Raw genomic sequence first — 12755 nt, forward strand, 5'->3', positions numbered from 1 at the left:
CCTCCCTTGGTCCAGGAGTACATTGCCAAGCAGTTCTGGTAAGCTTTGTATTATTGGCACAAATATGCCACCAGCACCAAAAAAGTCTCTCTCTGAGCTGGATCAGGACAGGTAGCAGTCCCAATCGCTCCCTTTGCTTATCACAGACCTGGACACATTGACCAATCAGGAGTAATATCGGATTAGTATTGCTGTGTGTGTGTGTGTGTGTTTTTTTGTGTGTTTTTTTTCCCTTGTAAGTGTGCTGGTGTCTTATTGCCGCTAACCTGCTTGACTTCTCACCTCCCTTGGTCCAGGAGTACATTGCCAAGCAGTTCCGGTTCATGCAGAAGCAGATCGGCTACGACGTGCTGGCCGAGGACACCATCACGGCGCTCCTACACAACAACCGCAAGCTGCTTGAGAAGCACATCACTGCAGCTGAGATTGACACCTTTGTCAGCCTTGTGAGAAAGAACCGTGAGCCGAGGTGAGAGGGAAAGGGGCAGAGCTAGTTTGCACTCCATGCATGGACAGAAGCGGGTTTTTTTTCGTTTTTTTTTTAAAAAGAGGAAGGAGAGAAAAAGAATAAGCACTGAGCCAAAAGGGATATCGGGGGAAAGGTCAGGGTGTGTCAAAAGTGTTGAAAATCAGACATAATGATGAGCGTCTGTTTTTATTTCTTGTCCAAACAAAGCAAATTTAATAAAATACTTTGAGAAAAATAATGCCAGTAAGGTCGAGCACTGAGTAATAGATACGATACTGAGCCAAAGAACCTCCACCAGCACAGCAGGACCCACGTTAATAGCGTTTTACTAGAATAAGAGCGCGCTCTTTTGAGTTAATTTTTGTGTGTACACACAGGTTTCTGGATTACCTCTCTGATCTGTGTGTGTCAATGAACAAGTCCATCCCGGTCACACAGGAGCTGATTTGTAATGCAGTGCTGGACCCAGCGAATGCTGACATCCTCATCGAAACCAAGTGAGCTTTTGTGTGTGAAACTCCCTGAAATTTTACATCTACTAGTGCATCTCAAAAAATTAGAATACCATGAAAACGTTCCTTTTTTCATAATTTAATTCAAAAAGGTAAACTTTAATATATTCTATATTCATTACATGTAAAGTGAAATATTTAAAGCCTTTTTTGTTTTAATTTTGATGATTATGGTTTATAGCTCATGAAAATCAGAATTCCAGTATCTCAAATTATTAGAATATTCCCTAAGATCAATCAAAAAAAGGATTTACAATACAGAAATGTCCAACTTCTGAAAAGTATATTCATTTATACACTCAATACTTGGTTGGGGCTCCTTTACCATGAATTACTGTATCAATGCGGTGTGGCATGGAGGTGATCAGTATGTGGCACTGCTGAGGTGTTATTGAAGCCCAGGTTGCTTTGATAGCGGCCTTCAGCGTATCTGTATTTTTGGGTCGGGTGTTTCTCATCTTCCTCTTGACAATACCCCATAGATTCTCTATGGGGTTCAGGTCAGACAAGTTGGCTGGCCAATCAAACACAGTAATATCATGGTCAGCAAACCATTTGGTAGTAGTTTTGGCACTGTGGGTAGGTGCTAAGTCCTACTGGAAAAGGAAATCAGCATCTCCAAAAAGCTCGTCAGCAGATGGAAGCATGAAGTGCTCTAAAATCTCCTGGTAGATGGCTGTGTTGACTTTGGACTTGGTAAAATACAGTGGACCAACACCAGCAGATGACATGGCACCCCAAATCATCACAGACTGTGGAAACTTCACACTGGGCTTCAAACACCTTGGATTCTGTGCCTCTCCACGCTTCCTCCAGACTCTAGAACCGTGATTTCCAAATTAAATGCAAAATGTACTTTCATCTGAAAAGAGGGCTTTGGACCACTGAGCAACAGTCCATTTCTTTCTCTCCTTAGCCCAGATAAGACACTTCTGACATTGTCTCTGGCTCAGGAGTAGCTTGATATTAGGAATGCGAAAGTTGTATCCCCTTTCTTGAAGATGTCTGTTCGTGATGGGTCTTGATACACTGACACCAGCCTCAGTCCACTCCTTGTGAAGCTCTCCCAAGTTCTTGAATCAACTTTTCTTGACAATCCTCTCAAGACTGCGGCCATCCCTGTTGCTTGTGCACCTTTTCCAGCCAGCCTTTTCAGCAATGACCTTTTGTGGCTTACCCTCCTTGTGGAGGGCATCAGTGATCATCTTCTGGACAACAGTCAAGTCAGCAGTCTTCCCCATGATTGTGGTTGTGTGTACTGAACTAGACCGAGAGATACACTGTTCATACTGTTTTACTCAAACTCAAAATGAAATATTCTAATATTTTGAGATGGGGTTTTTTTTAATGTTTTTGTACTGTATGCCATACTGATTAAAATTGAAATAGAAAAATGCTTGAAACATTTGTTTGTGTAATGAGTCCAATATATAACATTTTCACTTTCTTAAATAACTGATGGAAAATATTGAACTTTTTCACAATATTCTAATTTTTTTGAGATGCACTAGTATATCTGTAAATTCTCTTCACGACACACATTAATAAACGTGTAAGCTCAGCGCACATCACTACCTCCATACCAATAGATAACTGCACCTAAAGATATGTAGTGTCTGTGTCCATGCACCATTTACCCACCTGTCCACGTTAACAGTTTAATGGAGCTTGTGGATTTGTACTGCTTCTGAAAACATGTTCTTCGAATACAGCTAATGATTACAGAATGTATCCATCGGCCCTGTACATGCTGGCTTATGTATTGTGTGTCCAGTTTAATATAAAATTAATCCCCCCCCCTCCCTTCTCTCACTTTCTCTTAGACTTGTGTTATCACGGTTTGAGATTGATACTCTGAACATTGGAGAGCCTCCACTGGAGTCGGAGGAAGATGTGGAAGAGGTCTGGTTGTTTTGGAAAGACAGCGGGAAGGAAATCCGGAGCAAGAGCATCAGGGAGTTGGCGCAGGATGCCAAGGAAGGCCAGAAGGAAGACCAGGAGGTTGTCAGTTACTACAGGTAATACCTGCTTGAGTGGTGCACAAGGACGAGTAAACAAACGTGTTCTCAGAATAACGCATTATCACATGCAATAAATCAAGAAAGAAAGTGAGCAGTAATAATAATAATAATAATAATAGAATGCTAAGAACGACAAGACAAATTTTAATAAAACTTTCAACAGCACCTGGCTTGAGTGTCAAATCCGGTCCTTACCCCTTTTCATCAGATACCAGCTGAACCTGTTTGCTCGCATGTGCCTCGACCGCCAGTATCTGGCTATCAACAAAATCTCAGGTCAGCTGGACGTGGACTTGATTCTGCGCTGCATGTCAGACGAGGACCTACCCTATGACCTGCGCGCTTCCTTCTGTCGTCTCATGCTGCACATGCATGTGGATCGTGACCCCCAAGAACCTGTGACACCTGTGAAATACGCCCGCCTGTGGTCAGAGATCCCCTCTAAGATCGCTATCGATGAGTATGTTGACCTTGAGGATTTTTTCCCCCCACTGAGCTTCCAGATAAGCACAATTAATGTAGAATTTCTCATCGCCACATATGTATTTTTTTCTCAACTGAATATTTTGCTTTATGTTTTGTTTCTTGTATTTCGTATTGAAAATATACAACTGTTTGCTGCTATTGAAAAAAATGGAATCAGTTTTTAAAAATAAGGTTTATTTTTGCGCTTTTGGATGATTTTATCATTAAAAAAAAATCTTTCAGTTATGATAATGACGGCACCACCAGAGATGAAATTAAGGAACGTTTCGCTCTCACTATGGAGTTTGTGGAGAATTATCTGAGAATTGTGGTCTGTCAAAATGTTCCCTTCTCAGACAAGGAGAAAAATAAACTCACATTCGAGGTGAGTTTCTACACGCTTCCCATTTCAATACAACCAGCTGTCACTCCCCCCAGAGTGTACCTGACTGTCTGAATCTGTTATTTTGTCCCGTTCAGGTTGTGAACTTGGCGAGGAACCTCATCTATTTCGGCTTCTACAGCTTCAGTGACTTGCTGCGACTGACCAAGATCCTGCTAGCCATATTAGACTGCGTGCATGTCAGCACGATATATCCCATCAATAAAATGGAGAAAGGCGATGAGAACAAAGGTGTTGTTTTAGGTCATCTGTGCAAATGTTGTTTTTTTATATATATATATATATATATATATATATATATATATATATATATATATATATATATATATATTTGGGTGTAGTGTAAAAAGAGGCGTGTCCTTTCTCTTCATCTCTGCAGGGAGTAATGTTATGCGGTCTATCCATGGTGTCGGGGAACTGATGACCCAGGTTGTGCTAAGGGGGGGCGGCTTTCTGCCCTCCACCCCGACAGCACCCCCGGATGGAGAGGTGGGCAAGACCCAGACGGAGCCCGAGAAAGAGGACATCCTGGTGATGGACACGAAGCTGAAGATCATTGAGATTCTCCAGGTGACCAGAGTCCTGTGTATGGGTGCAAGTTGTTAACTGGGAAAAGGTACTTGAGTAAGTCGACTTAAAAATCTTCGATGGACCATTGTAAATCTTGTTCTTGTCTTTTTCCACTCTAGTTTATCCTGAACGTGCGTCTGGACTACAGGATTTCCTGCCTGCTGTGCATTTTTAAAAAAGAGTTTGATGGAACCAACACTCAGACTGACACTCTGCCTAATCCTAATGCTAATGGTAACACTAGTGCTAATGCTGCTACTACTACAGCTACTGCTAATGGGGATGGTCCTAATAGTATACCAGGTGAAAGCATGAACCGCATGCTTGACTCTTAAGGGTGTTTTATTTATATTTTTGGTGGTGGTTTTGTTTTTCCTTATTTTTTTTTTTTTACATGCTTCACCATTTTGCCTTCCCCAGCACTTGATTTTGAGAAAATCGAAGAGCAGGCTGAGGGGATCTTTGGTGCAAGGTATGTCAGTATTTTTACATGTCCAAAGCAACGTGGCGTTTTTTGTCCTGGTACTTTTAAAGATTCTTTGTTGTTATCCATTCAGCGAGGAGAACACACCACTAGACCTCGATGACCATGGAGGCAGAACGTTCCTGAGAGTTCTTCTGCACCTCACCATGCATGACTACCCTCCGCTGGTGTCTGGGGCTTTACACCTCCTCTTCAGACACTTCAGCCAGAGACAAGAAGTGCTCATGGCTTTCAAACAGGTACACACACATACTCTGCTTTCAGAGAGGTTTAGAGTTACTGTTGGCTTGGTAAGTGTGTAAATAAAACACTCCCACAGAGCACTTTCCCTTTTTCTTCATTTCAGAAAAGAAAATTTCCTTTTCAGTCGCCTTGCATGACCTGTGAAATCTAACCTTATCCCCCAAGCCCAAACTCACGCTCTCTCTCTGTCTCTCACTCATTGTATCTTCAGGTCCAGCTCTTAGTGACTAGTCAGGATGTAGATAATTACAAACAGATAAAGTCTGACCTCGACCAGCTCCGCTCCATTGTGGAGAAGTCCGAGTTGTGGGTGTACAAGCGCCAGGGGGACGACACGCTGGACGGAGGTGATGGGCCAGCTGAAGCTGACCACAAAAAGAAGGTTTGAAGAGTTTGAACATCATGCACAAAACAAATAATCCCATTATTTCCTCCCTGAAACCCACCTTAAGATATCGACACCTACTTTAATGTGAATTGTACTGAGGAGCATAAACGCTCAGATCATCATATTGAATTCATTCTCAGGAAATATAAATTGGTTAACCGTGAATAGATCTCATCACATGTGTTTTGCATTATTGATTAGTTTCGAATCATGTTCACACTTCTCAGGGTAACAAGCTATAAAATATTTATCCAGGAGCAGTATTTCGGCTTCGGAAGGGTTAGGGTTTGAGCCCGGTAAATTTAAATTAGTTTATTCAGTGTGGGTCAACCCACCAGCCCCCCTCACCTCCCCCCCCTTCTTTTCTTTACTTTTTTTTGGATCAACACGGAGCTGATTTTGGCACTGCCAACCCATGTTTGAATTGCTGTTGAATAATTACTGTGTTTGAAAGTGGACTGATTTGTGTTCACTGTTTATGCAGGGCGACGCAAGTGGCATGGAGAAAAATAAAACGGAGAGTACTAGCAGCTATAATTACAGGGTTGTCAAGGAGGTAAATGTGCCTTACTACTATAGTCCACACACACACACACACACACACACACACACACACACACACACACACGTAAGGCAGTGCCATTATGTACTGGTGAAATAGTTGTTGCATGCTATGATGGCCCTACGAATACCAGTTAAACTCCTTCATTCAAAACCAAAGGTAATAAGTTGGAGTGAAGGCGTGTTTTTGAGAACAATGTACTTGTCAATTGTTGCCTCTCATGCTCTTTCTTTCATTCCTACTCATTCTCTCTTACTCATACTTTAGTTTGCCTTTCTGTTGATATTTTGTTCAATTCAAACTAGCACTTTTATCATTAAAGAAAAACTCTCCTTTTCTTTTTCACGCTTGTGATGTGAAGATCCTGTTAAGGCTCAGCAAGTTGTGTGTTCAGGAGGGAGCATCAGGCAAGAAAAGTAAGAAACAGCAGCAAAGGCTGCTGAGGAACATGGGTGCTCATGCAGTCGTGCTTGAGCTACTTCAGATCCCCTATGAGAAGGTGAGATTTCTTATGAGAAAGTTCTGCTGTCAGAAGTGTCTGGTGAATCTCATGAGTATCAGGATGTGGTCAGATCTGCTGCTGAGCAGATGTAGTGAGATAATATTTTCAAGTTTTGCTCTTGAAAATGAAGGGGCCTGTCAGGACTGTAGTTTGGGGAGAGTTTATTAAAAAAAAAAACGCAAAAACAACTCAATGTAGTAATGAGGTGTGTTTTTGGTCCGGCAGGGCGAGGATGTTCGAATGCAGGAGATCATGAAACTGGCTCACGAGTTCCTCCAGAACTTCTGTGCTGGGAACCAGCAGAACCAAGCCCTGCTACACAAGCACATTAACCTCTTCCTCAATCCTGGCGTGAGTTCATGTACATTAACATCTGTGCTGGATGGAAAAAAAAAAAGTCCTGGTTGGCCTTCATGGGGAACTCGTATGGGTTATCTAACATCTAGGGCATGTACTAATCGGCCGGATAAGGTAGATAAGACCTTCTTGGTAATCTGCAGCGGAATACTTTTCCATGGCAAGTGAATCTACAAAATACCTGTGCAAAAAGGCTATAGTGATGAGGAATAAATAGAAGTGTAGCATGACTTATTGGGAAATACCGAGAGTGTATTACCTGTAGTCTCGAGAAGCGAATTCACAGACAATTTATTGAATAGGCGGCACGGTGGTGTAGTGGCTAGCGCTGTCGCCTCACAGCAAGAAGGTCCGGGTTCAAACCCTGTGGCCGGCAAGGGCCTTTCTGTGCGGAGTTTGCATGTTCTCCCCGTGTCCGCGTGGGTTTCCTCCGGGTGCTCCGGTTTCCCCACGGTCCAAAGACATGCAGGTTAGGTTAACTGGTGACTCTAAATTGACCGTAGGTGTGAATGTGGGTGTGAATGGTTGTCTGTGTCAGCCCTGTGATGACCTGGCGACTTGTCCAGGGTGTACCCCGCCTTTCGCCCGTAGTCAGCTGGGATAGGCTCCAGCTTGCCTGCGACCCTGTAGAACAGGATAAAGCGGCTAGAGATAATGAGATGAGATGAGAATTTATTGAATATACAACATTCATATTTAACCCCGAGATGTCTCATGATCTTGCGTCTCACAAATTTGGCACTATACGTCCTCCATATTGGGCATTTAAGCTCGACACTACGTTCCTGTCTGTCAGAAAATTGATTTAGTCTGCTGTACTGCGTGCTGGTGCTCAGCTCTGTTTAGCCGCGACCCGGTTCTCCCTCTGTAGATCCTGGAGGCCGTCACCATGCAGCACATCTTCATGAATAACTTCCAGCTGTGCAGCGAGATCAACGACCGCGTGGTGCAGCACTTTGTGCACTGCATCGAGACGCACGGCCGCCACGTTCAGTACCTCAAGTTCCTGCAGACCATTGTCAAGGCCGAGAACAAGTTCATCAAGAAGTGCCAGGATATCGTGATGGCAGAGGTGGGTTATTGGTACTTAATTAGGCAAATCTTTTTAAACTTTGTGGACTTGAATGCTTATTTCATTTCATTCTCCCCTTCTTTATCTCTATTTGCCCATCTCCTCCTCGTCGTAGCTCGTGAATGCCGGAGAGGACGTTTTGGTGTTCTACAACGACCGAGCCTCATTCCAGACTCTGGTGCAGATGATGCGTTCGGAAAGAGACCGGATGGACGAAAACAGCCCGCTTATGTATCACATCCACTTGGTGGAGCTGCTAGCCGTGTGCACAGAGGGCAAGAACGTCTACACGGAGATCAAGTGCAACTCACTGCTGCCCCTGGATGACATCGTCCGTGTTGTCACCCATGAGGACTGCATCCCCGAGGTCAGACCGCCTACCTTGTTTTCAGTGTACTCCGCAGGGTGTGGTCTGTTTGAGACACTGGAGCAATCCCACTGATTTTGACATATTGAGCAAGCAGTGGAAATGCTACTTTTGATGTAATAATATAAATATGACTCAAATTGTAGTTGGCATCCAGCTTCATTATTAAGAGGCCAAACCTACTTTCTGTGTAAAAATGATTTGATCAGATTTTAACTTTATATTAGTTTTGATACTAAAAGCAGGGAATTCTGCTCATTGAAAATTTAATTTCTACGCAAGTGAGTGCTGGGCCCCTAAAAAGGTTGACCTGTCAAGACTTGAAAGGAATGAGCGGGCTATGTTGAGGTGGATGTGTGGCCTGAATCCCAATGATGAAACCAGCCTAAGTGATATCTGGGACAAACTTGAAATTGTCCCCCTTGAAGCCGCACTTCGCCGTGGACGGCTTCGGTGGTTTGGCCACACCAAAAGAGCATCTGGCCCAATATCAGCCATTGAGAAGTTGGAGGTCGCTGGCACCAGGAGAAGAGGCAGACCCAGGAAGACGTGGGCCGAGGTGGTCGCTGACGACCTGAAGACATTCCATCTGTCCCCGGAAGTGGCCGCTGACCGGGTTGCCTGGAAGAAGGCTGTGAATACTCGCATGCAACGTCATACCCGCCCCCAGGTGGAACATAATGACCTAAACGGATAGTGAGTGAGAGTGGAAAAAATTAAAGTAATTCACACGTGTCATCCTTTATTTAAGAGCTACACCACAGGTTTGATCTTTTTGTGAATGGCTTATCATGAAACTTTCCACTTACCCTGGAAACTTTCCAGGGTATTGTAAGACCCTTATAAGGTGATTGTTGGCAATACATTTTAGAATGGCACATAAAATATAAAGTGGTATAAGACTATTTTTAATAGTGTTGTGCATATGTACTTATCTCAAGAAGCCATATTTGTATCACCACTAGAGGATTCTTTTACCCCCCTCTCATCATAACGTATTTATTTATTAAAGGGGTACCAAATATAATATTGTGGTATTTTCCCTGTGGGTGGGTGGAGCACAGAGGACGGCAGGACAGAGATCAGGTGAAACAAGGCTTTTATTGCCACACTTTTCAGTCTAACAATCTCGGACGCACAGAGACACACACATATATCAGCGTCTCGTCCAGGGATGAGCTCCTTCTGCTCTCGCTCTCCCTCCTGATATAGGGCGCAGTCACTGGGAAGACACACAAACACGGGTTAATTGCTCTCAGGTGACGTGATTCTGCCACTTACCTTCCCTGACTCCGCCCTCCTGTCACAGACCGGCACTTGACTACGCCCCCGCTGCCACATACCCCCACCACCCGACTCAGGCCGGGCGGCCGTCCCCCCCCCCCCTTGACGGGAGAGGAAGTCCGCCACGACCATCTGCGCCCCCGGCCTGTGGACCACCTTGAAATTAAAGGTTTGGAGCGCTGGATACCAACGGGTGATCCGCGCGTTGGCATCTTTCATGCGGTGGAGCCACTGGAGGGGCGCGTGGTCCGAACAGAGGGTGAAAGGGCGCCCCAGCAGGTAGTACCGGAGGGCGAGAACCGCCCACTTGATGGCCAGACACTCTTTCTCTATGGTGCTGTAGCGCCCCTCACGCACCGACAGCTTCCTGCTGATATACAGGACAGGGCGGTCCTCCACCTCCTGGGACAAAACCGCCCCCAGCCCTCTGTCCGACGCATCGGTCTGCAACATAAAAGGGAGAGAAAAGTCAGGGGAGTGTAGAAGTGGCCCCCCACACAGTGCAGCCTTTACCTCTGAGAAAGCCCGCTGGCACTGCTCCGTCCACTGGACCGGATCTGGTGCCCCCTTTTTAGTGAGATCAGTCAGCAGGCTGGTGACGTCCGAATAATTAGGTATAAACCTGCGATAATAGCCAGCCAGCCCCAGGAACTGTCTCACCCCCTTTTTGGTCTTGGGCCTCGGGCAGGCCGCAATTGCTGCCGTCTTATTAATTTGGGGACGCACCTGCCCGTTGCCCAAGTGGAAGCCCAGATACCGTACTTCCACCCGCCCAATCGCACACTTCTTTGGGTTGGCTGTGAGCCCCGCTCGCCTCAGCGACTTAAGGACGGCCCTCAGATGTTCGAGGTGCCGCTGCCAGTCATTGCTATAGATGATTATGTCATCTAAATACGCTGCCGCATACGTGGCGTGAGGGCGGAGGACTCTGTCCATCAGCCGCTGAAACGTCGCGGGCGCCCCAAACAGCCCAAACGGAAGGGTGACGAATTGGTGTAAACCAAACGGTGTGGAAAAGGCCGTTTTTTTCTCGGGATAGTGGAGTCAAGGGGATCTGCCAATATCCCTTCGTCAAATCCAGTGTCGAATAAAAGCGAGCAGTGCCGAGTCGATCGAGCAACTCATCAATACGAGGCATTGGGTACGCGTCGAATTTAGACACCGCGTTGACTTTTCTATAGTCCACACAGAACCGGACCGACCCGTCGGCCTTGGGTACCAAGACCACCGGGCTGCTCCAGTCACTGTGGGACTCCTCGACGATGCCCATTTCGAGCATGGTCTGAAGTTCTTCCCGAACCACCTTTTTTTTTTTTTGTGTTCGGGTAGCCTGTAAGGGCGGCTACGCACTACCACCCCTGGGGGCGTCTCTATGTGGTGCTCTATGAGGTTAGTGCGACCGGGCAGGGGCGAGAACACATCCGAAAACTTGGTCTGCAACTGGTCGACCTCCGTGAGTTGGGTCGGGGAGAGGTGGTCTCCACAGGGGACCGGAGAGGTACGTGATGCCAATGTCCCTTTTTGAACCTCTGGCCCCAGCTCCGCCTTCTCCGGAACTACCGACACCAACGCCACGGGGACCTCCTCGTTCCAGAGTTTAAGCAGATTGAGGTGGTAAATCTGTAGCGCCCCACCCCTGTCCGTTCGCCTCACCTCATAGTTGACATCCCCGACTCGCCGTGTGACCTCAAAGGGTCCTTGCCACTTGGCGATCAATTTGGAGCTCGACGTGGGCAACAGTACGAGTATCTTATCTCCCGGAGTGAACTCTCTAAGGCGCGTACCCTTGTTGTACAGGCGGGCTTGCCGTTCCTGGGCCTGCCGCAAATTCTCCTGAGTTAGGTGGGTGAGCGTGTGGAGTTTTGCGCGCAGGTCCATAACGTACTGAATTTCATTCTTACTTTGTGAAGGTCCCTCCTCCCAATTTTCCCGCAGCACGTCCAGGATGCCGCGCGGCTTACGCCCATATAATAATTCGAACGGGGAGAACCCCGTGGAGGGTTGGGGGACCTCTCGCACTGAGAACAGCAAGGGTTCGAGCCACTTATCCCAATTACGTGCGTCCTCACTTACGAATTTCTTAATATTTTTGAGGGTGCAGTTGAATCGTTCTACTAAACCGTCCGTTTGTGGGTGATACACACTGGTGCGGATCGGCTTAATCCCCAATAACCCATACAGTTCGCGCAGTGTTCGTGACATAAACGTAGTGCCTTGATCAGTCAGAATCTCTTTCGGGATTCCAACTCGGGAGATGACGCGGAAGAGCACCTCTGCGATACTGCGTGCTGAGATATTGCGCAGAGGCACGGCTTCCGGGTATCGCGTTGCATAGTCCACCAGAACTAATATAAAGCGGTACCCTCGTGCTGACCGATCTAATGGCCCGACGAGATCCATCCCAATTCTCTCAAACGGGGTCTCGATTAACGGTAGAGGGCGCAAAGGCGCTTTTGGAATGGCTGCTGGGTTTACTAACTGGCATTCGCGGCATGCCGTACACCACCTACGGACATCGCCGCGAATCCCCGGCCAATAGAATCGGGCCATTATTCGGGCTAGTGTTTTATCCTGCCCCAAGTGTCCAGCCATGGGATTAAAGTGAGCCGCCTGGAATACCAATTCCCGGCGGCTTTTCGGAATTAAAAGCTGCGTGACTCGCTCTTTAGTTTGAGTGTCCTGCGTCACTCGGTATAATCTGTCCTTCATAATCGCGAAGTAGGGGAAGGACAGGGTGGCGTTCGGCGGGAGCGTTTGACCATCGATTACTCTCACTTGGTCAAACGCATGCCGCAGAGTCTCGTCTCGCGACTGCTCTAATGGGAAATCCGCGAGGGATTCCCCAATAGAGAGAGGAGGAGCCAGCGGCTCCTCACTCTGACGCGGAGATGACGTAGACGGCTCTGTGACAGCTGCTCCCGCCAAAGCGACACCGGGACCTCCCCCTGTCAAATGGCAGGACCCACTCTCTACTAGGCGTGTCATTAAACCCCGAAATCCCGGCCAATCAGTCCCCAAAATTAAAGAGTGGGTAAGGCGAGGATTAACCGCCGCCT

At 46.6% G+C, this 12755-nt stretch overlaps 1 protein-coding gene across 1 annotated transcript in view; it reads left to right on the forward strand.

Moving 5' to 3' along the window:
• Positions 1 to 12755, forward strand: part of itpr1b (inositol 1,4,5-trisphosphate receptor, type 1b) — a 167953-nt gene that overhangs the window by 49391 nt on the left and 105807 nt on the right. The window contains 16 exon segments of the mRNA XM_060910776.1: positions 297 to 469; positions 847 to 966; positions 2805 to 2999; positions 3211 to 3462; positions 3711 to 3852; positions 3948 to 4101; positions 4250 to 4440; positions 4560 to 4743; positions 4861 to 4912; positions 4998 to 5163; positions 5379 to 5549; positions 6040 to 6111; positions 6479 to 6616; positions 6845 to 6970; positions 7848 to 8048; positions 8164 to 8415. Coding sequence (XP_060766759.1) covers positions 297 to 469; positions 847 to 966; positions 2805 to 2999; positions 3211 to 3462; positions 3711 to 3852; positions 3948 to 4101; positions 4250 to 4440; positions 4560 to 4743; positions 4861 to 4912; positions 4998 to 5163; positions 5379 to 5549; positions 6040 to 6111; positions 6479 to 6616; positions 6845 to 6970; positions 7848 to 8048; positions 8164 to 8415 — 2589 coding nt within the window.

The sequence above is a fragment of the Neoarius graeffei genome, chromosome 26 (genome assembly GCF_027579695.1).
Source record: "Neoarius graeffei isolate fNeoGra1 chromosome 26, fNeoGra1.pri, whole genome shotgun sequence".
In the NCBI taxonomy this organism is placed as follows: Eukaryota; Metazoa; Chordata; class Actinopteri; order Siluriformes; family Ariidae; genus Neoarius; species Neoarius graeffei.